The 26,869-nt window shown below is 24.8% G+C and overlaps 2 protein-coding genes across 2 annotated transcripts; one reads left to right on the top strand and one right to left on the bottom strand.

The window, feature by feature from the left end:
- The first annotated feature begins 753 nt into the window (after window positions 1-753).
- LOC129988506 (protein SREK1IP1-like) lies at window positions 754-9,694 on the top strand. The gene is made up of 5 exons (XM_056096753.1): window positions 754-980; window positions 3,094-3,162; window positions 4,594-4,722; window positions 6,714-6,777; window positions 8,574-9,694. The coding sequence occupies exons 1-5, from the start codon at window positions 962-964 to the stop codon at window positions 8,752-8,754; spliced, it is 462 nt and encodes a 153-aa protein (XP_055952728.1). The 5' UTR covers window positions 754-961; the 3' UTR covers window positions 8,755-9,694.
- Window positions 9,493-26,714, bottom strand: LOC129987759 (tRNA-specific adenosine deaminase 1-like). Its single transcript, XM_056095699.1, has 11 exons — window positions 26,429-26,714; window positions 24,178-24,243; window positions 23,953-24,007; window positions 23,028-23,158; window positions 22,116-22,284; window positions 19,043-19,267; window positions 17,434-17,615; window positions 15,652-15,748; window positions 12,827-12,901; window positions 9,839-9,988; window positions 9,493-9,541 (listed from the first exon to the last, which is right to left on the bottom strand). Exons 1-11 carry the CDS (start codon window positions 26,571-26,573, stop codon window positions 9,493-9,495), a joined length of 1,344 nt encoding a protein of 447 aa, XP_055951674.1. The 5' UTR covers window positions 26,574-26,714.
- Window positions 26,715-26,869: the final 155 nt, after the last annotated feature.

Raw genomic sequence — 26,869 nt, forward strand, 5'->3', positions numbered from 1 at the left:
TGATTGAAAAAATGATTTTGGCCGACACGAGCATTATATACAAGTGTTAAGTGTTAAAAAATAGACATTTTCTCCTCACTGCACACACTTCTTGTCACTTCGCAGAGGCAACATGTTTTACTTTCAATAATTTGATTGTTTCAATAAAACATGAATATATATTTCAGAAAAATGCCAATATATGAAATAAAATTTTATTGCCTTTTTTTTAATTACTTCAATCGTATTTATTTACATGTAATAGTAATGAATAATAAAATATCATGCCCTTTCCATTTTTATTTGGCTTTTCTAATATTGCCGACCGAAAAAGCATCGACTCGTGAGGAAAATCAGTAAGAAGGAAAGAGATCACAAACCCCCTTTCGTCACTTGGTTGGTGAGAAAATAAGAATAGAATAACTGAATCAATAGAAAATGCATTTCTTGTAATGGCATAATTTATTGGAAATTTTCTGAAGTTGATTAAAAGTTCAAACAAATTTATATTGTTTCATCAATTTCTGCACACTTCATTATAGTTTCATCTGTTGCCAGTCTATTTAACTGCAAATACACAGTGTTCATTTACTAAAAAAATGTTGAAAATTCGAAGAGTGAATGGAATAAAGTTTATTCGAAACAGATAATAATAAAAAAAATTAAAAAAAAAAAAAAACATTTTCAGTCAAAATTCAAAGTAATTAGTCCTCTGCAATTAAGTCTCAGTTAATCGGTAGATCCGAGAATTAGTCCCTGGTGAGATTCGTAATCACAGACTCGTTTCGGAAAGAACGACGGCATAAACATAAGAAAAATTTAGCACATTGTTTATAATATTGAAATATCTCGTAAATATTTTCCTTCTGATCATGAAAAATATGCATTTTTGTGTGATCATATCTTAGAATTTTAATTAACTTACCATTATTCATCAAACAGTTCACTGAAATTTTGTTTATCCTCTCTCAAATAGAAAAACATGGATCACAGTTTGAAAGGTAAATAGTGACACATATTATTTTATCAGGCATTAATAATTCCTAAGAATTTGCATGACAGTTGAGAATTGGTTTCAAAATATTGATTTTTTTTCCTTTGAAATAATTTTCAAGTGAAGATTGATGCATTTTATTGTTATTATTATTATTTTAGTTTCGATTACCTGTAGCTTTACTAAATTCATTTTATTTATTTATTTATTATTAGTTGCATTAAACTTTTATTGGATTCAGGATTTTGCCCTTTTACATGTTTTCAATGATATAACATGAATGTTATTAAGAATTGAGATATTAAAGATTTAACAAAATTTCGAATTTTTGTTTGAATTTTATCTACTACAGCTATTTGTTGTTTGCTAAGATTACTATTAGATCTTAGCAAACAACAAATAGCTGTAGTAGATAGAATTCAAACAAACTCCATTTTTATTGCTACTCCAGTTTTGTCTTAACGCTGGAGTAGCAATCAGAAATAGAAGTATTTAATATGGAAAATATTTTTTCATTCAGTAGCTGATAGACTCTTTTGTATTGGTAGATAATTTTGATAAATCACATGTTTATTCTGTATTCTGTGAAAATATTATTGTTTCTGGTATATATGTAATTTGTTTTTCTATTATAATTTTTTAGAATTTGCATAGGAAATAAAAAAATTTCTCTATATATTTATGTAATTGAGTTTTAATTAATTAGGATATTTTTTTTACATGGTTTTTATTTAATGGATAAGGGCATTTTATTTTAAGGGTATTTTTAATTAATAAGAATATTTATGTATTAACTGCAGGCCACTGATTCATTGTCAAAGATATCATGTTTATTCCAATCAGCAATTTATTTTCAAAGATATTATGTTAGCCTGTTCATTGCATTCATCGGTAACATGCAGATTTGTCCAAAGTTTGCTAATACTATGCAGTTAATACAGAAATACTTTAACAAATAATATAAGTTATTTAATGATTGTGTTTGATAATTTAATGTAAAGCATGATTTAATACTTTCATTATTTAAATGACTAGTCATTTAAAGTAACTATCAAGTATTTCTTCCATCCTTTATAAATATTTATTCTCTGTATATGAAGTTCAATATGGAGAATTAATTTAAGTTATATAATCACAGCAGGTATTCTTAATGAATTAGATTTTATTTTTAACAATGTCAATGTAGTTGGATGAATTAAACTATAAAAATTTTATTTAAATGTAATGAAATTTATTTTCTAAATTTCTGAGCTGAACTTTTAAGAACTATATAATGCCTTGCACTTTTTCTTTCAGCTTCTTGTTTCTAAAAATGTATTAAGTAAAACAACCTTTGAATTTGAAAAGTGTAATTTTTTTTTCTGTGATTCTTCTGTAAGGTTTCTATATGTGGTAGAGTTTTTCACATTTTGACAACTGATACAAACTGCTTTTGGGTTTTCATAAAAGTTCTAGAGTTTTGTTTAGAATTGAAAACCCACAAAGAATATTTAAATTTGGTATTCAGAAACTCTGCTTTTAATAAAATTTATAACATGTTACTTAAATAGCCAGAATAGTTTTTTGCTTTTTTAATCAACTGCAGTAACCTAAAAATTAATAAATAAATAAAAAGTTACATTATACATATAGCCCAAATTAACAAGATCTAGGTTTGTAGGCTGCAAAGAGAGAGTGTGAGAGAGATAAAATCCTTAACACTTTTAATCAATTTGTATATTAATTACATGCCATTAGCAAAAGATTTGCTTTAACTGGCATAATTGCATATCATTTGTAAACATAGTCAATAACTATTTTTTTTTTTTTTTTTATAAACTGTAGGTTAATCTCTAAAAGGCAATATAAAAAAAAGAACAAAGATAATCAACAAGTTAATGTTTTCTGAAACTTAGTATCATTTTATCAGATTTTCTAGTTTTTATTATAGAAATCCAAAGATTAATAGATGTACACTGTTAAATAAACTGATATTAAAATTACTGTTTCAAGAATAAGCTAAAGCTGGTTCCTAAAAAAAAGTTCTTCGTTTTTTTCTTTTGAAATTTGCCAATATGTTTGTTAGCATAAAAGACAATGATTTCACTGTTTTATAAAATACATTTTAAAATCTTTTTTAGATTTAATGGCCAGATTGACAAACCAGACAGTAGATAACATAAGACCAGCTTGTAAAAAGTGTGGATATCGTAAGTAACACAGTTCACATTTTGTTGTATTATATTCTATGTTTTAGTGTAAGTACGTAATGAAAAATTCAATTTGAAAAAAATTTTGTTTGCTATTATGTGATTTCATACTACCACATATTGTGAAACATCAACTGACTTTTTTTCATAAAAAGAGAGAGAGATTTAAAGAATATATAAATATATTTTAAAGTATTATTCCACTTACTGACAAAAGAAAACTAGGCTTAAACATTACTGTCTTATCAGTGAGCTGTAGTGTAGTTGAAAGGAATACATTAGATATTTAATTTTGATTAATATTTTGTAGCCATTAATTTTGTATTTTATTGTGTATACTATTAACTTTGTATATTTAACATCATAAACTTGATTTTGTGATATATTTTAATTTTTGCTTCATATATATATTTGCATAACTTTTAATCTTAAATTGATAATTTCATTCTTTTTGTAACTAATTTTAACAACTTGTATTTTGGTCTGATTATTAAAATAGATCATATTGATGCATCATTATGTTGCTACTCATTTATATTATAATTTTGTTTAACTTATAATATTCTAATTTTAATGAAAGTTTTTGTTTTTATATAAAAGTTATAAATCTCTATTCCTTAGTTTGAAAGAATGTGTTTTAATGGCTATAGAATTATTACAATAGTGATGTTTTTATCAATAATATATTTAAATTTTGATACTAAAATAATATCCTAAAAGAGTTATTATCTTTACTTTCTAATTAAAACGATATATATAATTTTTTGTTATATAAATATGCACTGTCGATTCATTGCATTTGTGCATTTTTCTGTTTAGTGCCACCATATTTTTAGAAAAGATATTACAATTCTGCTTTCTTGTTAAAAATATGAATTATGTTCTTCATAGTTGTAGAATATAATTTATATACAAATGTTTAGTTGATCACAGAATTATCATAATGACACCAATCAGTTCTGTTTCTTTGACTTTAACTATAATTGAATTCACTTGACCTTTTTTAGTTCTAAATTAGACAGATAAGTTTATTTGTATATTTGATAAAATTCCAATTGCAAAAAAATTAGATATTTAATAAATGTTAAGAAATAAGTAATTTGTTTTCTTCATTTTCCTCTGTATAAATATTTACAAGCCACTTGTGGATGTAGTTTATCATGCATTATATTTAAAAAATAAACTATGAAAGAAACATTCTTAAGCTTTCCTTTAAAAGATGCATTTCATTTTCATTCAAAATGGACAAAGCTCAGTGTCTTTTTTTTATATGTATTATTTTATCTTTTAAACTGCTAAAATGTTTTAATTGAAAATTCAAATGATGCTACAACTTTTGTGTGTGTGTATATATATATATATATAGTTCTTGCACTTTTTTCTAACTGATGACCTTCAAATATTTAATAAATGATTCTTGTATTATTTTAGCTGGTCATTTTACCTATCAATGCCGAAATTTTCTGAAGATCAATCCAGATAAAGATATTGTGCTAGACATTAGTAGTACCAGTTCTGAATCTGAAGAGGACTTTGTATCTCCTTTAACTCAGCTCAGAGGTAATACATAGTATTATTTGAGTGGGAGCTTTTTTGTAAATAAGGTATTATGTTATTCAAATAAAAGATGTATCAAGCATTATATTCAAACAGAGTTTATTGACAATGAAGTTGATCTTGAAGTAGTCTTGTAGCATTCATTCATCTGCATGTCCTTTTTTTTTTTTTTTTTTGCATGAAATGTTTGTCATGTAAGGCTAACGTTAAAACAACTCCTTGGGAAGTGTATTTAGGGAAAGGGAAACAAAAGTACATATACTTAAAAACAACATTGATATTATTAATGTTTTGGACTTTGTTCTCTGTTTGAATGAGGATTGGCTTTGTCACCACAAATATAGCTTTTTTTTTTTTTTTTTAACTGAAAGATGTCCAAACTAATTTTTTCTAAATCTACTGTCCTGTGCAAAAAAAAAAAAAAAAAAAAAAAAAAAAATTGTGCTTTTAGATGCTGATTTGGAATTCATTGAAGATTTGAGCTTAACTAACTTTTGGAAAAATGAATACTATTGATCATTCCCTAAAAATTATCAGCAAATAACTTGTGCGTTTCTTTTTTCAATAAAAAAAAAAAAAAAAAACTTGTTGAATCTCTGCAGTTAAAATAATTTATTATTTACTGTAAATATTATTTAATTAAGGTAAAAATTTACTATTTCAGAAAAAATTGAATTTAAGGATAACTTAAATATCCAATTTTTCTCCAAAATGAAAACGTTTCAAAATACTGACTGCTGAAAATATTTAGTGGTTACTAAGCAATGTTTTTTTTTTTTTTTTTTTTTTTTTTTCGTACAGATTATTAAAAGTTTATATATATATTCTTTTATTGAATTCTTTTTGCTCTTGCTTGTTCTTAAAATGCTAATTTTTTCAAGGCCATTTGTTTAGTTAACTTTAGTTGATATTTGTTTCATTTCAAAGTTATAAGTAGAGTATTTTAGGGCAGATCTCATAGTTTTTAACCATTGTATAATAAAGATAACACTCAAACTAGCAACCTGTGCTGTATCAAAGAAGCTGAATTAATTATAAAAAAATTGTTATTACTGTAGAATAAAATATGGATTAATGTCTGTTAAGATACAAAGAATTTTTCCCAAAATTATGCTTATGTTAAGTTGTTAATATCAATTTTATTATAAGTTACTTGGTTTCCGATTTAATACATGGCAATTTTGTTAATTGTTATGTATAGAAAGTAGATTTGTGAAACTGTAGGTATTGAATTCTTATTGAAATGTTGATATCCAATAGACTTCTATATTTTGCTTTTTTAAAAACACTCTATCATCTAATTTTATTCTTTAAGCAATTTAGATTTTCAACTTTTTTTGTAAAATTTGAATTCACATTAACAATTTTAAATAATTCTTTTTTAGATTAATGTGATTTTTTTTTATTTCTGTAGCTGTTATTGGAATATGTTATGTATTGATTGTTTTTTGGGAATATGAGTCTTTTAAAGAATTACTGCTATAATTGCTTTCTTTTGAAGTAAAAATTCTTAACTGAGATTTATATAATTCAGCTGGGATATCATTAATTATTTTACTAAGAAATTCTTATTAAGAAATAAAATTTTTAATTAAAAGAGCAATTTTAGTACTTCAGAGCAAATAATGACCATTCATTTAGAACGATTAATAACTTAAGGAAACTGGGTTCATTGATTAGATTCTTTTCCTTCAGGTAATTATCAAAATTTTCTAAAATCATTAAAAATAATGATTTAGTCAGTTTTGATCACAAAAGAGTAAACTTCTTTTATTTAAAATATTAATGTCTTAAGTAGTATATCTTACTAAATATAATTAACAGAAATGAGAAACTATAAGAAATATAATTTTTATGTCATTTAAAGTTTTTCAATTAAAAATATATTGTTTGTGCAATGGTTTAAAAATTAGCTACTGGCCCTTGGATAGAGTAGGCATCTTGCGTATTTAATTTAAAAATGTCCCTCAGTATATGTTTTTATCTCTTTGCAGAAGAAGAAAAGAAAATGGAAGTAAAAGAGAAAAAGAAATCTTCAAAGCATTCGAAATCTAAAAAGTAAGTCTTTTTAATAAATTCTTTTGAATATTTATAACTTGTTTTGTCATACTGTTCATTCATACATCTATCTATAATATGAAGCTCAATGTATCTGTGTGTGTGTGTTGGCATTCTACAGGCCAGACCGCTCGACCTACAGCTACCAAATTTGGCACATGCATACCTTGGGGATCAGGAATGTGCACCTGGGGTCCCTTTTTGAATTTTTAATTAGAATTTTAATTATTAATTAAAAACTAACTTTCCCGTCAAAAAGATCTTTTCATTTCCCTACCGCCAAATGAGTAAGGTTTCAATTTTTTTTCCCACTCTAAAGAGCATATGCTTAACGAATTTTCGGCCGCTTATTTCAAACGATTCAGTTTATTTTCTTAATGTTTGATGCATTTAAAATTAAACATTGTTAATTAATCGATCTTTCAGATTCATTCTGAAGTACTCTTGAATAAAAATAGAACAGAATAAAGGAAATTAACAATTTCTAATCTGCATAGCGTTACCCCAACTGGAGTAGAAAATTCACGCATTTGCGTTACCATAATTGGCGTTGAAAATTCACGCATGCGCATTGTGTTCTGATTGTTGACAACTATTTTCAATGGATACGGACTTGGTTTTGAAGGCTTAATATGTTTTCGACAGATTATTTCAAACGATTCTGTTTATTTTTTTAGTATTTGATGCATTTAAAGCTAAACATTGTTAATTAATCGATCTGTTCATGATGAATCTGAGAAAATTTTGTTGAAAACTTCTTGAGATATTATATAAATTAAGAAAAAATATTCTTTAGTGCCCATAAGGTTTAAATACTCAGCCTGTTTTCAGTACTCATATTTAAAAAAAATGCTTCATTTCAGTAAAAAAATATTATTATATTAATTGCAGTTTAATCATTTCCACTTGAATTTAAAGCATAAATTCTATGGGAGCTAACAGAAAATGAGAGAGATACATATTACAGTATGGCTGAAGGCCTTTATAATATTATGAGTAAATTATATGATTATGAAAATTTGAAGTTTTAAAGTATTTTAATGAAGAAGAAATTAAAATGGGAATTCCATAAAATATTTAATTATTAAAATTTTAATGTGCATTAAGATTGACGAACTGGCTGGTCGCCAAAGGTGGCTAGTATATAATAAAGTAATTAAGATTTTTTAAGTTTAATTTGGCAATAACATATCCTGCAATTAAGATAAGAAAATAAACATTTTTCATAATGAGAATTCTTTTTTTTTTTCAAGACCAGATTATTAATTAATCAAAGTATTAATATATGTTTAGAAATCAGAATTAAAGATGTATTTCATGAAGGAATAATTGGAATTACTAAACAGTTATGTAGTGGAAAACATTTTCCAATTTGCTTTCAAAATTCATTAAATGTATGCTACAGCAACACAGTTTACGAGTAGTGCTAGTATATATATATAAATTTTTTAAAATCTTTATTCTGATTATTATGTTTGAATGAAATGATTAAAAATTTGCTCTTAAAATATTTTAAGGGATGTTGAAGGGATAGTAAATTATTGTTCTCTCTATCGATATTTACATAAATTTAAAAATAAAATCATCAACCAAATGACTACTGAATTAATATAAATATTAGATATGGAGTCCCATGAACAAACTTGTTCTTCTTAATAAATGTCTTTCACAAAATTACATAATTAATTGTATTAGTGAATTTCGTTTGTATCTTAATGCCAGAACTCAAACTTATACTGTGTAAATATCTTAGTCAAATTTTATTTTAATAATTAAAAAAAAAAAAAAACTTCCAGGCACCACAGGTCAAGATCACCTCATCGTTCTTCTTCTGAAAGTGATTCAGAAAGCGATTCTGATTCAAGTTCCAAAAGACACAAGAAAAAGAAACATAAAAAGAAGCACAAACATCACAAAACAAGTCATAAGAAAAAGAAATCAAAAAAGTCACATAGACATCACCATGAATCAAGTTAATTTCATTCATGTGCTTTTCAGAAGCACATTTTAAACTGTTTGAATTTTAGCAAGACAAATATGTATTTAATTACTGTACTGTAAGTTTTGAGAATGTTTTTAAGATTTCTAAGTTTTATCTGGATGAGTATATTAATCTTTTACCTAAAATTATGTACAAAATCCATGGTCTGTATTTCCATCCCTGTATCATCTACATTTATTTTGTTGCTTTGAGTCATAAGTATATTGTTATTTATACATCCAGTATTTTTCTTACTTATGCAAACTTGTCTAGTTGTATGGATAGAGTGGGGTCAAATGAGTGTTTCATCTTCAAGATTCTTAATATTGGAATAATAAAATATTTACCTTAATAATTATATTTTTGTACAAATAAATATTTTTCTATATATTTTTGAGTATGTATTCACATAGTTCCATTCCCATACTAACATGCACAAATGTCATAAAATTTTAATAATATATTATGATGTAATTTTTTTTTTTCAAAAATATTGCCTAAGAAACTTCACACTTATTCATCTGTTACAAAGACTTTTGTTTCTTTTTTTTATCTTCCTATTGCTGAAATTTGCATTCATGTTAAAACTATGAACTTCATTATGTAATTTAAGACACAGATTTAAGAAGTAAAATCAATCCATATGTATGTTAATTTCAATTTAAAGAGAATTTTAAGATTGCATTTTTCTTTCATAACTACATTATGCTTTTAAATTAGAAAATTTTCTGTCATCAGTTTGTAGTATATGTTGGGGTTGCATTTGAAAAGTCGTACAGAGACCTTAAATATTCAAGCCATTAAATTTTTTTAAAAAACTTTTTTATTCTTGTTATTTGAAATTTCCTGAAATTTTATCTTACCAATTCTTTATAAAAATGCCTTATGTATTATAGTAAGATAGCCCCAAGTTGCATTTTATTTTGTACCTCTATTAAGAACAACATAATGTATTGTTTTGAAAGATTAATAATTATTTTGTATATAAAAATTTTTTTGAAATAAAAGTATCTTGAAATTTTTAAAAAATATTTTTATTTGATAACACACAAATTTTTAACATCATTTATTCATTTTTTTTTTCTTAATACAATAAATTTTTGCAAATTATCAGGTTTCCTTTTCCATGTGCTAAATATTTTCCAAAATACACTCTTTGCTTCTTGATATGATTTTGCCATGTGTTTATAATCCAGATAAGTAAAATTATCTTTGACTTCAATTGGCATTCTGGAAGAAGACAATAAGAATTAAACAATAGTATTTGCAAAAAACACTGACTTAATAAATGTATAAAAAGTATATAAAAAAGTGTTTATTTTCTTAAATAGATATATAAATTCAATGACAAAGGTAGGCAGTTGTATGAAAACTCACTGGCTCTAGGATTGTTAGAAATAAAAAAGGTTTTAAAAAATTATATTTTTTAAACATGCCTGCCCATACTATAAAAATGTAAATCAGTAAAATGTTTTTTTTTACATTCATTTATGAATATAAATGTTTCCATCTACATTAAAATTGTAGATGGAAATATTTGTTTTAGGATTGCAAATATTTATCTATTTGTAAATCATTCCATCGTTATGTATTAAAATAAATATGCTAATCAGGTTGTTTACTTAGATTGATTTGATAGTGACAATGGTGAGTTTATTAAGAAGAAAGAGAAACCTGATAAATTGAAATATCTCAACTCAGAGAAATAGTACATACCAAGCAGGTAACTAAAATTCTTTGCTCACAATTTTTATGCATGATATTAAGCCCTCTCTCTCTCTCTCAGGGAAAAAAAAAAATCAGTAATGAGGAATATTTCGAAATATTGATGATTTAGGCTGGAAAAAAATTGAAAGAATGCAACTTCCCATAAGTATCCAAAATATTCACTTTGAAAATTATTTTATCAGCATCTTCAGATAACATACAAGTGTGGAAAAGAAAATTTGCATATGCGACTTCTTATTGTATTTTTCATATTTTGCTCTCCTTGATTTCATTGTTGCTATGGTCTATCCATTCTTAATAATTATTATATATATATAAGCACACTTTGAAATATTCAATTGTAATAATTTAACCTATGCAACAGCACAGGGAAAAAAAAATTGTATTGTCTATATATACCTAGAATATTTTACATGTAAATTCCATTTCAATCAAATCAAATCTTCCTTTCCTGAGACATATAATTCAGACCAATACTTTGAAAGTTACAAGAATTTATGTTGCTTTAATTGAGATGGAGACACCAAACAAAATGTTGATTTTTTAGACAAACAAAAAATACAAGAAGTATGAATATACTTCTATAATAGAAGTATGAAAGTACTTGTATGAATATATTCATACTAGAAGCTCATCATTAGAAACAATTTATTCGTTAAATTAGTTTTGAATTGATATTATTTTAAACTCTCTGGCCTTAGACATTACTTCTATATAAGTAGTCACATCTATACAATGCTTCTCCTAATCATAACCGGATAGAATGATTAGTTCACAAGGACCTGTGAGGGTTTACTTATGTTCTTCAGTGTATAACATACTTCCTACAAATGAACTGGATGTTTGCTGACAAATTCAAAAAGTTTATCTAAATGTTATAAGTGATGAACTGGATCATGTAAATAGGATGTAATTTTTACAGATGTCAAAAGGATTCATTTTAAACTTTTTTATGCACTTCAAAGAATGTATTATTTGATAATTTTTCAAAATTTAATGAAAGATAATGAATGCATTGCATTGTTTCAAATGCATTATGATTCTGCCTTTTTTTAATATATATATAACAAAAGATTTGTTCAAACTTAGTTTGAGTTATAGAAAATATTATTTTAATAAAAATAGCAAATTTTGCAAATGGAAAAAAGGAAACCATGTATTTATAAATTTGTGTGTAAAAAAAAAAAACCTGTACTCATAGATGATTTTTTTTACTATGAGGGGCCATGTAAAAATTTAATTTTTGCAACTTAATCAAAAATTATATTTATTTAACAAAATCTAAGCACTTTTCAACATGTACAGAAAGAAATGTGTTATTTAATGAAACTTTGCAATTGGAGGTATGTATCTAATTGTGATATTTAAGGAAATAAACCTTTGTTCTACTTCTTTGGGACATCTTGTATAAGTGAAAGACATAGACTGATTAAGAGGGGAGAACTTAAAAGATCTTCTCAGACATCACTGAATTTTAAAAATTTATTTGGAGAATGGTGAAAATTTTTAAAGACAAGTCATCTGATGGAATGTAGAATTTAAATAAATAATATTTTTTAACGATATTTGAAATATTTTTATATCTTTAAAACGTTTTTATGTATTTTTTTACTAATATCCTGTAAAAAACTAAAATGCTTTAATTGAAAATAAACAGGTAATAATAAAAAGTAATGTAATGATTTTTCAAAGGCTGTCTTTCACAATAGAATTTGTACTATACATTATATTGTGAAAGTACAGTTATATATACTCATAATATATATATATTGAATGTCCATTAATTTGCTTGAACTAATACAACACCATACCTTTTAACAAAATTTGGTATATATGTTCCTTTTCACCTAGAAAGATTAACTGATTATACATTTTTCTGGTATAGCTAAGAAACATATTATAAACATATTGCACAAAAAGTTTTTCATATCACTGTAAAATTAAAAAAAAAAAAAAAATCAGTAACATAAATTTTATTTTTATATGCTATTTCTCTACTTTAAATAAATTTCCCAAAATGCTTGTGCATTGGTGTCATTCAAATTAGTGTCGAAAGTTCTAAAGCATCTTAAGGGGTTGAATGTACAGATTCAAAATCTAGACGATGTAAAATGATATATGTTTACCTTTGTTGTTTCAGTAATATATATATATATACAGAGAGAGACAGAGTAAAACCAAATAAAAGCAGATGGAGCTACAGGTACCATTTCTAATTTTTGATAAAATGCATTATATATATTAGCACATGTATATAATTATCATTTGTTAGCTGTTTCAATATTATATATTAATATTAGGAAAAGCATATATATAATAAAAAGAGATATTTTTACTTACTGAGTAAAATCTTCAGACATCACTTGAATAATTTCTTGAAACTTTTCCAGTAACATACTTTTACAAATACTGACTCTGTAAAAATACATAGATTTTAAGATCAAAAGCTTTAATGCAATATGAAAAAAAAAATTTCTACTTTATACATCAAAAGAAATATTCTCTTGAAATTTTTTTTCATGAAAATATACAAAAGACATAGAATCATTTAAAAATGTTAAAAAAAAAAAAATCAATTTTAAAAGGAAGTATTACATTATTAGATGGCTTTAACATTTTCATAAAAGCAGATAATACAAAATATAAATTATTTCACTGTAAATATTCAAATGTATATGAGTAATGTAATTTTTGTTTTATTCTTTATAATAAAATGTTAAAAAAATACATTTAATTTTTATGAAGAAAAAAAAGCAAACATCGATTTTCCCAAAAGAAAAACATATTTTATTTTTAGTAATATTGAAAATTTCAAATAATAATTTCTATTGAAGATTCTATGAATTTTTGTAGCTTTTTTTGTGACTACTAACAAACAGTATTCTTATTGACTTGCTTATTCAAATTTTAAATAAGAAGGCACATAATCACTATGCTTATCAAGAATGAACACACACTATTTAAAGTCTTTGCTAATGTATAAGTTATAACAATTTTTTTTCCATGGAAAACTGACTTCATGCTTATTCAAGTTTGGCAGTTTAAATAATATTTAAAACTTTCCTTAATAATTTCATTCACAAAATTTAATAACAATATGGAACTTATTAACCACACTAGGAGGTTTCTAAATTTTGAAATATTGCACGCACACATGTTCCATAAAGACAAAAACAATGCCATTTTACATTCTTTAAAGTTTTTTTAGTGTGTATAAATTCAAAATAATATACCAAAGGTGGTATATGCTTTATAATTTGTAAAACCCTGATCAATTCAATACTAACAAAAATTTCAATACATAATCAAGTTAAATATCTTTGATAAAAAAACTAATAACATGATTGGAATTATCATAAGCACATCCAAAAACATGAGTTCCATATGTTTCTTCTCAAACACAAGAGTTGGTTCATTTGGTAAAGATTCGATTTTTTCAGTAAATTCAGTATTTAAATTAAAAGTTGTCGTTAATTTAAATGTCAAATTCATTCTTCAGTGGAGTGAAAATAAAGAATTCTGATCCAATAGGTGATGACTATGAAAGATCATTGTCTTGATGGTCTTAGCATCTACAGAGTGAGTTTTAATTAATCAATATCTTTGAATTTAGATAACTTTTGAATTACTGAAGATAAAACTACAAACTTTTTTTTTTTATTGAAAAAAATACAGAAAACGATAATGATTTGAAAGTGGAAACCCTAAATAGCAACTCAATATCATAACCTAAACAAATAAGCACTTGAATCTTATTTGACAATTATCTTTTTATGCTTGAAAATGACTTAATTGTGGTGTTTTTAAAAATAATAATACTTTTATTTTCATTTCATTAACCGAACTTTTTGAATAACTTTTGGAAGACAGAAATCATATCATTTAAATATATGGTCAATAAGATAGGCAATAATGCACCAAGATAATATGTATTAATATCCAATAATTCACATTTGAAATTCATTGTTAATGGCTTAGGATGGTTTTTGAATTTGAAAACCATTTGATGGAGGTTTGCAAAGTGGTCTATCAGTGCAACTTTCATCTTGGTTATCTGACTGTAATTAAAAATTTTGAAATTCATCTTAAAATAGCCCTCATATAAATCTTTAAAGATTTTGACAATAACCTAGCAATATATTATAAAATAAATGGGATTCGATCCCTGAAAACAATAAATGTAAAAGTCAGAAAATGAATTTTTGACATGATCTGGTATTGAAAGGACTATATTTATTAATATTGAAATGCTTTTTTTGATAAGAAGAAAGGCTGGAATACATGATTAAATAGTCTTTTAAATTATTTCCCAAAATAAGAGTAATTGTTTATTCTACAAAATAATTTTTAATATTAATGAAATTAAAACATTGATTTTACAAATATTCTAAAGATAATTTTTTATTATTATTATTTTCTCTCTAGAGCTATATTTGCAGCTCAAGGAATTTTTATTTGAATAGCATTTATACATAATAAATCTTAAATAAATGCTGGCTAATTTTAATATCTTGTAAGAATGTAACAGAATGTAGAAGAAACAGAAATAGTTAGTAATTAGAACTTGTAAAGGAATGTACATGCTTGATTGATATATTGAGGTTGAAGACAGTTCTTTGGTAAATTGTCAGTTTGAATTATTTTTAGCAGTATGTAATATTACATGAATGCAGAGTACATTGAATGAATTAGAATGTATCTTGTAGAAAGATGTTTACTCTCTTCAACCAGCTAGATAAACAGTATGATCCTTATAAGTAATTTTATGACAATACTTTAACAGAGAATCTTGCCTGATAAATATGTATATACTTCATGCATGTAAATATGAGAATTGTAGATGCTAAACATAAGCAATATGCACGAAAAATCTAATCAGTGATTACCTTATTGTTGCTTTCTACCACTTTAATGGTATGGTCAGGCAAAAAATTCGAAAAGAAAATCAGCTTACTTTAGTTTCTTCAGCCAGATCTTAAATTTGTTTCAGATATTTTAGAATTACCTTGTATGTTGCTGGCAATGCAAAAATTAGGGATTCATATAAAAAAATTCAAATAATTTCAGAATTATATTAATTTCATTAAAAGAGCATATTAAAAATAATTCATGAAAGTACTTGCAAATCTTGATATCTCTTTTAATAAATCACTGCAATAAATTACCTAGCCGATGGTTTATTAATATTCTTTTTAGTGAAGCCTTGCTTTCTTCCGTTGACAGCAACTTCAAGGAATCCAGGAATGTCACACCAAATAATAGCTAAACACAAAAAATATTTTTCTTTAATAATAATCCTTAATAAAATAGAATATTTCAAGTTGTTGTTATTCCTAGAAGTAAAATGTAAAATTTTGATATTATTGCAGAAAAGGTAAAATAATTCTAAAAATAACTCTTGATTTTTTTTTAGATGATTAGATAAAAAAAAAATGTGTACACAGTGAATTCTAAATTATTATTATTTTACATTTAAAAGAACCATTTCCATATAAAAAAACATAATTTTAGGAAAGGCACTGTTAAGTACATTGCCCAATAATAATAATAAACCCAACATTAAAAATTAATAACCAACTTTAATTATTTTTAGCAGAATTACATTTCACTTCTGAGGCTAAATACAATACATTTATATTATAAAAATTCTTTCTATGATTTTTTTTTTTATTTATAAAGATGCTTTCTATGAATTTTTCAATAATCCACTCACTTTCCCCAAAATTCAGAATTTTAATTTGCTTAATATAACTTTAAAAAAACTATTAAAATATTTCTAATTTTATTAAAATTTTATTTTAATTAATTAGAAATTAATTAAAATTTTCATTAATAGCTTAATTTTCTAACAGCTTTGTCGCCTTCGCCAATATATTACATAGACCTACTTGTTTTGAAAATATGTAATGTTGAATCAATAAAGAGTTTATAGAGTACTTGTGATATTAATGAATTTTACAAAGCCTTTTGAATTGAAATTTTCTAAATAGTCATAAAATAATATGAGGGTTATGAAACTTGATTATCAAAATATGCTCAGGCAAACATAACCAAATTTGATATAAATATTATTTTAACCAAGGAATTTCAATTTATGAGGGTGGGTGAGGGATAGTTAAAGATTTTATCATCAACTGCAAAAGGGCTTATATTTAGAGGGGGCGGAATCAATTTAAAGAAAACGATCGTTGATATCATGATGTAGCATTTTGAAAGAAAAAAAAAGTATACAAGATTTTATGACCTAATAGAATATGAGTTCACTTGATTACAGGTAATTACTACATTTATCCAATATCCTTTCCTGTAATTTCTGGTAGTAAGATTATTTTAAAAATGTGATTTGCAAAGGAAACATCAATAATCTAGTGACACCAAAAGTCGCATTATGCTAGAAATATGAAAAGTTATCATTATGTCATTGTCATTACTATTTTCATCAAAACATGCAATCCAAAAAAATGTAAACATTTTTTTTTTCTTTTACATTTGAGAACTTATTGAGCCATATATATATATATATATATATATATATATATATATACCACAATTTAAAAATAAAATTTACTGTGGAAATTGTGATTTCAATAATTTTGAATAAATAAATAGCTAAGTATTTGTAAAATGTTTTATTGCAGATGATAGCAGTTTTTTATTTAAAAAACTTTTTGTTAAATTGAAATTCTATGATTCAAGAGATATGTAGACAAATTTTGTTTACTTCTGACTGAACAGATATTTCACAACAAAGCTCTAAACATCCTATATTATTTTATGTCAATCCTATATTATAATTTGATATAAACCACATAGATGAGCATGATGGTTAGATAATCAAATAAAATAAGAAAAGTTTGCATATTTCCTTATAATTTATGAAAATTTCAAATGCATATTAGGGAGAAAAAATATTAAAAGATGCATATAAGAATTTTAAAAGTACATACACATTGGACAAGCTATGGAAGGACAGTCAATTCTATCTTCAATACTTCCTTTACTAAATTCAAACTTTATTGTGCTTTGAAATATCATAGGCTTGTTGATGTAGTATTGAGAAGGTAGAAAGGTGACATCAGATATTCTTTCAATTACAGCACGCTGTATTGCTTTTGAATCAAATGGGCATCTAAAATTGGTACAAGAAAAAATTAAAGGAAAATTCAAGATAAGTTTTCTCTATTTTGAGATATCATAACATGATAGCATTTTAGACTTGATTGATCTATCTTCACTTCATATGGATTGATGGTATCAGCCTTTATATTCAGTTCATAATGATATCCACATTAGATAATTTATAACATGAAAGTCAAAAAACATTACTATATTAATAAAAGCAGAAATAAAAATTCTACTTTAGAATTGAAATCAATTATTTTATCATAACTATAATATTGGTAAGAGTGCACAAATGAGATAATTGATAAAACAATAAAACTGGTTGCAATTTCATTACAATAAAAAAATTTAAAAAAAAACAACAGGTAGATGCAATGTGGTTAACAACTTTTTAAGCACAACTTTTTGTGCTTTAAAAAAGCACTTAAAAGCACTACACAGTTTAAGCACTACAAATTGTGCTTAAAATTGCTTTTGAAAAATTTATAAAAGTTAGACAAATAATTTATATGAAAATAAAACTGGCAGTTAGATAATTGGTAATTAGTTAATATAAATAACAATCATAAAGATGCCAGGTTGACTTCAGAATAATTTATTTTAATGGGGGAAAAAAAAAGGAAAAAACATTTCAAGTAAAAAATTCCCCTTTTGAATTTTTTATTTACTTAGCATAGCAAGTTTTGCACAGTACAGAAAAATATCAAGTACAAATTTTATAACCCTTTGATTTAAGTCATTATGGGTTAAATTTTATATAAATTTATAATTTCAGTATTAAACAGCAATTTGAATTTTTTCTATGCAGCTTGATATTTTTTATGTTGTCTTTAAGATTCACAAAATTACATAGACAGTACATTCTCTTTGACTTATTTAATAAAGATGTCAAATTGATGAGCAAGGCATGAAATAAAACAAAATTCCAAATTTCATTTATCTAGCTTACTGTACATTTAAAGTTATAGTGTTAATATGCATTTGAATGAGTAGACTTATAGACGTCCAACTATCAATTTTCAACCATTAGCAACTAAGTTAATTTCAATTTTTTTTTTTTTTTTTTCCAATTTGGGATTGTATAAAATGTGCAGATTCATCAAAATCTTATAGCTCAAATTTTGGATAATTATTTTGTATAGGAGAAAGTAAAAATGTAAATTAAATACAGAAGATAATAACTGCTATACAAACAAAATGGCCTTTAAAAAATTTGAATACTTCTACAGATTGTAAATGAAAACAACTTTTTGATTAATTTAAAAATCATCTGTATTCATTTATTAGTAATATCAAATAAGAAAATTTCAAAAACAGTAAATAGATAAGGTAGAATTTCAGAATATTTATAAATACAGTTTGAATTATATCAAAATATAACAATTCATAACATAATGCAATTCCAAATAAAATTTTTAAAAAGGCATATCTTACTTGCCAAATATTATGGATGACAAATACACTGGTGCTTCTAACAAGGATGAAAGTAAAGCACCTTGAATCCCACAAACATTCCAGAGAGCGATTTTATCACTGCAAGACATAGACCATGTAGGGTCACCGCGCCCTGGTTTTGTTCTAAGTGCACCTATGACATGAAAATCTTTTCCAGGCATTTTAGGGTCTTGAACATCACCATCAACACATTTAGCTCCTGTTCTTTAAACATAATTATATTAGTGAAAAAAATACCAATTTATTGGTGCATTAAGTAAAATAATATATACTTGCTACCTTTGGTGACTAACTTGTTTGCAAAGACTGCTGACAATCTAATAAATTAATATGGAATAATTAAATCATTGCAATTTCCCATCTAATGATAGTTGAATCTATTTTGGCACCTGTTTGTGCCTATTTCTTTACTTGTTTTGTATCTTGTTTCCTCTGATTGAATGGAAAACCAACCATTTTCATAGTATTTTTTGATAATATTTTGTGGCTTCATGAAAGCGAAGCACTAATTAAATACATATGTAAAATTGTTTAATAAAGCAGTCTCAAAAGTTTATATAGTGATGCATTATCTTTGAATATTACCATTCAGAAATATTTAATAATAGTGGTTTTTCTTCCACATATATTAGCATTTTATATATACAAATAATGTAGTAAAAAGGTTAGATGTTTTCTGAAAAAATTTACTTAGTTTTATGCAGTATAAAGTTAAGTAACTAAAATTTATAAATATATGAGTAAATACTTTGATATTGATATTTAAGAATTGTGATCATTCCCTATATTTATAGAAAGTTCTAGTTCATGACCACATGAAAGCAGAAAATTGTACATGAAACTGATGGGAATGCAAAATAAGTATCAGGATCTTATTCCACATGGGAAACATCTGAACTTATACTTGATCATTAGGAAATTCCCCATACAGAAGTTTAAAGCCCATGAAGCTTACCAGAAACAGATGATCCTGATCAAGAAGTGAAATTTGTAATAGCCATGTTTAACACCAGCAAAACTAAAATGCTTTGATATATTTAGCACTTTTGGGGAAGGGAACCACCAAAATGTAATAAGAGATATGGAGATTAGGTACAGAACCACTTCTTAATAAAAAAAGTTTTTTAAGTTAAAAGATATAATTATTTCATCTAGATATTTAAATCATTAAATAATAAAATGTGAACAATAAAACCATATATATTTCTATACATTTATTTTGATCAAACATTAATATTGTCATGTTAGCATAGATAAAATATGAGTTAACTAAAGTCAAAAATAACACTTGCTAATCTCAACTCGAGAATTTATTCGAGGAACTAAACCTTATATCTATTTTTATTCACAAAACAAATTGACTTGAATCTTCCAGATTTAGAAAGATACAGAAAGTATAAGAACATTTAAGAAAAATGAGAAATAACAGAAAGTAAATCAAGAACAAAACAATTTTTAGGCAACTTGCCTGCAGTCGGATACTAATTTGTAAACTGTCGCTTTTAGTTCATAGCGTTCTGTCATTCAGCCCACGCCAAGTTAGAACAAGTTTCTTAACAATATAACACATATTGCAATTCAAAACAAGAATATTATGAAAATGTTAGAGTATATATCATGAGTTCACAGAATCAAAACATAAAATACATTCAAATATCTGTAACCTTAATCTATCAGGTTTTTTTTTTTTTTTTTTTCCCCTTAACTGTTTGACCAACTAATGATGAACTAATTTTCAAATGACCAACTAATTTTATAATTTGAAAAACAAATCATATTTATGAGGATATGGAAAGACAAAGATTAAGTTGACTTGAAAAAGTATCTTAACATTTTTTTTTATTTCTTATTTATTTCTTGCCAAAGGAAAGTGCAAAAAGTTTTTTGTTTTATTATATCTCTGTTTTACATCCTTTGCATTTTTAAGTAAGAAAAAGAATTTGAATGCATTCATATTGGTTCAGTTTTATTTTTTCAGCTTCTAATAGTAATTTGATTTAGACTTTCCAGTTGATTATTTTAAAATAAAAATCATATAATTTGCACAGTTTTATTTTTCACTTCCTAAAGATTATTTCTAAATGAGTAACATATATAATATTTATTAATATCCAGCTCTCCACACCACTTATCCAAAGTAGTAAAGATTTTTGCTAGAGCAACACATAGTCTCTTGCTGAAGAGGGTGGGGCAACTGATCCTCACCACCAATTATCGCTTCTTCAGGTAGAAAGTCAAGATCAGACACTCTCGCAGATAAAGAATGAACTTATGCTGAGCAAATTGTTCGATTACAACACTAATGAATGCTATTGAACATTTTGCTAATTTCTTTGAATGATTTTTGTGTTATAATCAGCATTTTTCTATACCACTATTTTATTACTATAATTAAAAAAAGAATCAAATGATAAGTTATGAAACAATAAAAGTTGTTGACAACTGCAGGGTTGCATATGAATAATGGCTAAATGATGTTACAATGGCTCATAAACATGGATTAAATGCAACAAAAGCAAATTTTTTAATATACTGCAGATATAAAAAGCCTATTGCATTATGGAACAATATGATGTAATAATTAAAAAATGTGATTAGCAAGAAAACAATTTCCTATTACAAAGTTACAAAAAAAAAAAAAAAGACTGTTTTATCTATGTATTTATTTTATAGCTGTTTTGCACTATTTATAATTAGATAAACATAGATGATTAGTTTGTTGCTTATATGGCTTTGCTTTTAGATTGAAATACATATATCACAAAAATATTTTTGAATACAAGATATTTTATATATATAGAAAAAATTAACCACCTGTTCATTTTCTTACTATCCAACAACAATTATTGCTGTTGTTGGATTCTTCTGAATATCTAAATAGATATTAATAAGTTATCTTACTGATTATTTTAAAATAAAAATCATATAATTTGTACAATTTTATTTTGAATTTAAATTAATTTTTCCTAAATTCAAACAGCAACTTAGGAAATAAAACACAAACTAAAATAAACTTTAATTTTAAGATAATAAATAATTGTAAATTAGAAACCTGTATATATCATGGACAGCATAAGATGAGTTATTGTTGGAGTTGTCTAATTCATTTGAAATATCCAGTTTCAGCTTTTTAGATGGATTTTCTTCACAATCACCCTGAACAAGTTCTCCAGAATTTTCTTCATTTTCAGGGTTTTTAGGAAATATAGCAGCATCTCCACCTGTAAATCATGATTAATTACTATTTATTTAAATTAATTCATGAAAATACAGAAAATGACACCAAAAGTAAGACATTAAAATGATAATAACATATTTACTTATTCAGTAAATAAAAATTAAATGCATTAAACTTATCTTCAGTATGTTACTGGATGTATTTCATAATGATCAAAAGTCTTTTTTACAAAGAGGCAAATTTTAATCAAGGTTATTGCATTTCAGAATTGTCTCTAGTTATCATCATGCACTTCAAATAAGTAAACAAAAGTAATGTGTGAATTATTTCAAAGCAAAAACTATTAAAAATATTATTTTCAATACTTGAAATCTTTCATAATCTTCCATACATACAAAAAACAAACTGCTAATAAAGCAATAATTTTAATGTAATGAAATTTAATTCTGAAATAGATAGATGCGGGCCTTAAGACACAATGCTATACTGCTTACCATTACAGACTTAACGATAATAAAGCACAATTTTTTTCTTATTATGTCAAAATAATTTTTTCCTAGAACATTATTAAACATTTTATAATGTTTAATATACATATAAGTGATTAATATAATAAGAAAAAAAAGTTTAAACTTCATCAAAAACCATATAATGAAATATAAGTATAAAAATTTTGAAAAATTTCGAAAAATTTCAAATTTCTGTTACTACAGAATTAATTATGTAAATATAATAATGTTTTATTTACAGTAATTTGAAAAAAAGAATGTAAATAATTTTTCTTACATGGAACATGACTCACAAAAAGATGAAAAGCAATTCCAGGCCTAAGATTAAATTTCTTATCTGTTTCGTTATAAGTCAAAATCTCTGAATCGTTTTTATGCAACACTAAAAGCATATGATGCATCATGAATCTGAAATAAGCAAATAAAAATAGAGAAAACATACTAATTAATTAATGCAGTTCATTATTTCATCAACATATGGAAATGAAATGTAAAAAAATGACACTTAAAGATGATTTTCAAAGCATTCCGATAATTTAAAATATACTGGTAGGCATTCTTAGTGAATGAAATAATAATAATAATAATAAATAAATTATGATAGCATTTTAAAATTTTTACTACCAGCAATTTATATTTAGCTTTTTATATTTTTTTAAGTAATGAAACAGTAAATCTAATCAGGCATTAAAATGTTTTATAAAATATTTACAAAATAAAGTTAACATCTAATCAGAATGGGTCTATACACTAGATATCTTTGAATCCAATAATTATATGCTAGATATGAAATTATAAACATTTTACACTTTTAGTGAATAAAAATGATTAACCTAATGATATTTAAAGCAAATATTACATTATAATCAAGCCTAAAATAGGGGTGGGGGTGGCTGTACAAGATTAATCTTTTGGAATATTTTTTACATTAAGAATATATTTTCAGAAATATTAATAAATATTCTATAAATTAAAAAAAAAGCTTCAAAAAATAATGCATCTGAAATATATATTAATTATCCAAAATTTCAGATAGAGTCAACATTGATAAAAATAACTTTTGTTTTTGAAATATCATATAATTTATCATTTACATATAAGATATCCAGGTCATATAATTTTTATTCTATCACTTGTTTAAATTTTATTCCATAAATAATTAAACTGAATTATTTTAAATAATCAGATGTGATTAGACTTACTTAATAAAACTCCTTCGAGCAAGAACTTCGGCATGGCTATCAAAGAGAACATCCCCTAAAATATGAAGCATTATTTTTACAATACAGAAATTAAATGATTTAGAAATAAATTTTTACAGAAGTATAAAAAAGAATTTAAAAAATGGGAATTAATAGCCACAAATAGTAATAATTAATGTAGCAAACAGAACTACAAATTTAATATAAAACAATCAACTGATATACCTTTGTCACTTAATTGGGAAAAACCTAAGCATTTTGTACCTGTTGTTAATGTAATGACCTTCAAACCTAGAAGAAAAAATATCCAGTTTGTGTTTCTTACAACAACAACAACAAATTTAAAGAATTGTGAATTTTTTTTTAACATATATACTATTTATGATATACTATTAAAAAAATGCATAAGTCTAAACTATTTCAAAATGAATAGCTAAAAAAACTTCTATTTTGGTCAAATAAACACACACACATACACAATCATACACATTTTTGTATGTAAGCTCCCAAATTTTTTAATATATTTTAAAACTAAGCTACAGAGGTCAGTCTATATACAGATCTAATAATCTCACAAAAAAACTTTGGCTACATTTTTGTTAACAAGGAGCAAGGGATAAAGCACTTCATATTATCAAATATAGCATTTTTTATTTTTATAGTTCTTATTCTTTTAAGTTTAAGAAAAAAATTATTTCAAATGAAATGCATTATTCTTTTTGTAAAAAATGAGATTTTTTTTTTTTAAAGTTTTGAAATTGTCAACTATTATTGCTCATTGCAATTATTATATTTTCCACAAATGGTATTGCCCATAGTTGAAAATTTGCTATGTAAGGAAATACTTTTCTTATTCATCTTTCAAACAAACAAAAATAGCACAGAAAATATGACAAGCTGAAATACAATGAACTGTATACTAGAAAGCAAATAAATGGGGGAAAATTGTAATAGTTTCAACTTGAATAAATAGAGTTAAAACTATTTCATTAGCATCTGGTACTTAATAATTTAGATTATTGTTTATCTGATTATCAGAAAAAATGATGCATTTTCATACAAGAGAAACAATTATCATTTACATTGAATTTATTTGTTTAATGTAATTTATTGAACTCAGTAATGTAATTTATTGAACATTTTTTTAAAACTAATTACTTTTTTCTGAAAAATTTTAAAAATTAAAATTTTAGGATTTGATATATTTAGATTTTGTTATTTTTCTTCTAATTTTTAAAATAATAACTTGAACAATTCTCCCAATTGTAAGTAATATAGTGAAATTACCTATCTTATTGATTTTTAATTCATCACTTTTCTAACATGGGAAAAAGTGGAAAATGTGGTACCTTCATATTTCCAATGATTTGAGGAGCCAAATAAGAATGAAAATTAATTTTTATATAATTTAACTTTAATTGCATCGTTTATAGGAAACTGTTCAAATTCATTGTCTTTTTTAAAAATGTATTCATTTTCTCTCATTGGCTTTGATATGAACTGTCTGGAATTATTATTATAGCAAGAAAAAAACAATATTATGTTTCTCTGCTCTAATTTGGTTGTTATAATTTGATTTTACTGAATTTTTTGTCATGCCATGAGCAATGCAATGAGAGTACTACAAATAAATCATATATAAAGGAATTATAATACTATATTGCCACCAAGTATTAATATGAGGTGATCCCATTCTGTAAAAGTTACAAAGGAAAATTCTTCAGAAATTAATGTTTTTAGAAATAAAATATTCTTTTTTTATCTATTTTTTAATTAAGCACAATTTTTTTTACTTAAAACAAAATAATCGGACAATCTGGAGCATTTTATCAAGAAAAAAATTGACATTATACTGATTAATCAAAGTATTCAATATTCTTATAAATAACTAATTAAAAAAAAGATTTCTAAATGCAAAAAAAATTATTTAAAAAAACAAAACCTGATCAATTTGCTCTTTTTACTTATATGCATTTACAAATTGAAATGACTTTTATAAATCATTTTTTAAAGAAACTATTTAACTAAAATATAAAGCCAAAAATATAGGGTTGGCAGATAATCTTTTGTCAGATTAGTTGTTCCTTTATAACCACTCATGCTTAACTTTATGTTGTGGATGTGTGCATATTATGTACCAAGAAATTACCAATATCCTTTTAAGAAATTACCAAGGATCCCTTTTAATAACAGACAATATATTGGAAATTTTTAAAAAGATGGGGCTACTTTATTGACAGAAAGTTTGGAATCGAAATAATTTTCCCTTCAAATTTAATCAACGTAATTTAATGAATGCTTACTACACACTATATTCAAATGAAAGGCAAGCGATTAAAAGAAAATAAAGTATTGTTGAACTCGCTTTTTGTTGCAACACGGAAATTTTAAATAATTATACAAATATGCCTTTAATTATGGTAAATTAGCAGTATCAAGGTGTAATTGGTCAAAAAAAATTTTTAGGTAATTTTACTTCGCTTGGGATATTCTTTACTCATTGCAATGCAAGCAAGCAATGTCCAGTCTCTAATCCCTTGCGGTTTTCCCTTTTTTGGCAATTTTTTAAAATGTTTGTAACATAATTTAGCCACTTCGTCAGGAAAGTCAGAGGATTCCATATTATTTTTAACAGATAACTGATTAATATAATAGTCCACAACTCATTATTTGTATACTCATATATATTTTTTCATCATCTGTAACTTTTCGAAAATATCGCCACATTCGAAATCTGACCACATTTTAAGTCACGTGGTACTCGTTTTGGTAAACAAAACAAAGATGTGAAACTAAAGTAGTAGTATGTATATTTATTTAAGAAGGAATTTTTCTTCTCTGAGAAAAGAAATGAATTTCAATTAAATAAAATATTTTTAAAAAACATATTTTTAAGGCAAAAGAAACTAACTGACAA

This window comes from Argiope bruennichi, chromosome 10 (genome assembly GCF_947563725.1).
Source record: "Argiope bruennichi chromosome 10, qqArgBrue1.1, whole genome shotgun sequence".
Taxonomy (NCBI): Eukaryota; Metazoa; Arthropoda; class Arachnida; order Araneae; family Araneidae; genus Argiope; species Argiope bruennichi.

Excerpts from the sequence above, each read along its gene's own strand:
- LOC129988506 (XM_056096753.1), top strand. Across the intron at positions 4,723-6,713 it reads TCCTTTAACTCAGCTCAGAG|AAGAAGAAAAGAAAATGGAA; the intron begins GTAATACATAGT and ends ATCTCTTTGCAG. Across the intron at positions 6,778-8,573 it reads AAGCATTCGAAATCTAAAAA|GCACCACAGGTCAAGATCAC; the intron begins GTAAGTCTTTTT and ends AAAAACTTCCAG.
- LOC129987759 (XM_056095699.1), bottom strand. The coding sequence starts at position 26,573 with ATGGAATCCTCTGACTTTCCTGACGAAGTGGCTAAATTATGTTACAAA. Across the intron at positions 23,159-23,952 it reads GCTCGAAGGAGTTTTATTAA|ATTCATGATGCATCATATGC; the intron begins GTAAGTCTAATC and ends TGCTTATTTCAG. Across the intron at positions 15,749-17,433 it reads TTCCATAGCTTGTCCAATGT|CTATTATTTGGTGTGACATT; the intron begins GTATGTACTTTT and ends TTTTGTGTTTAG.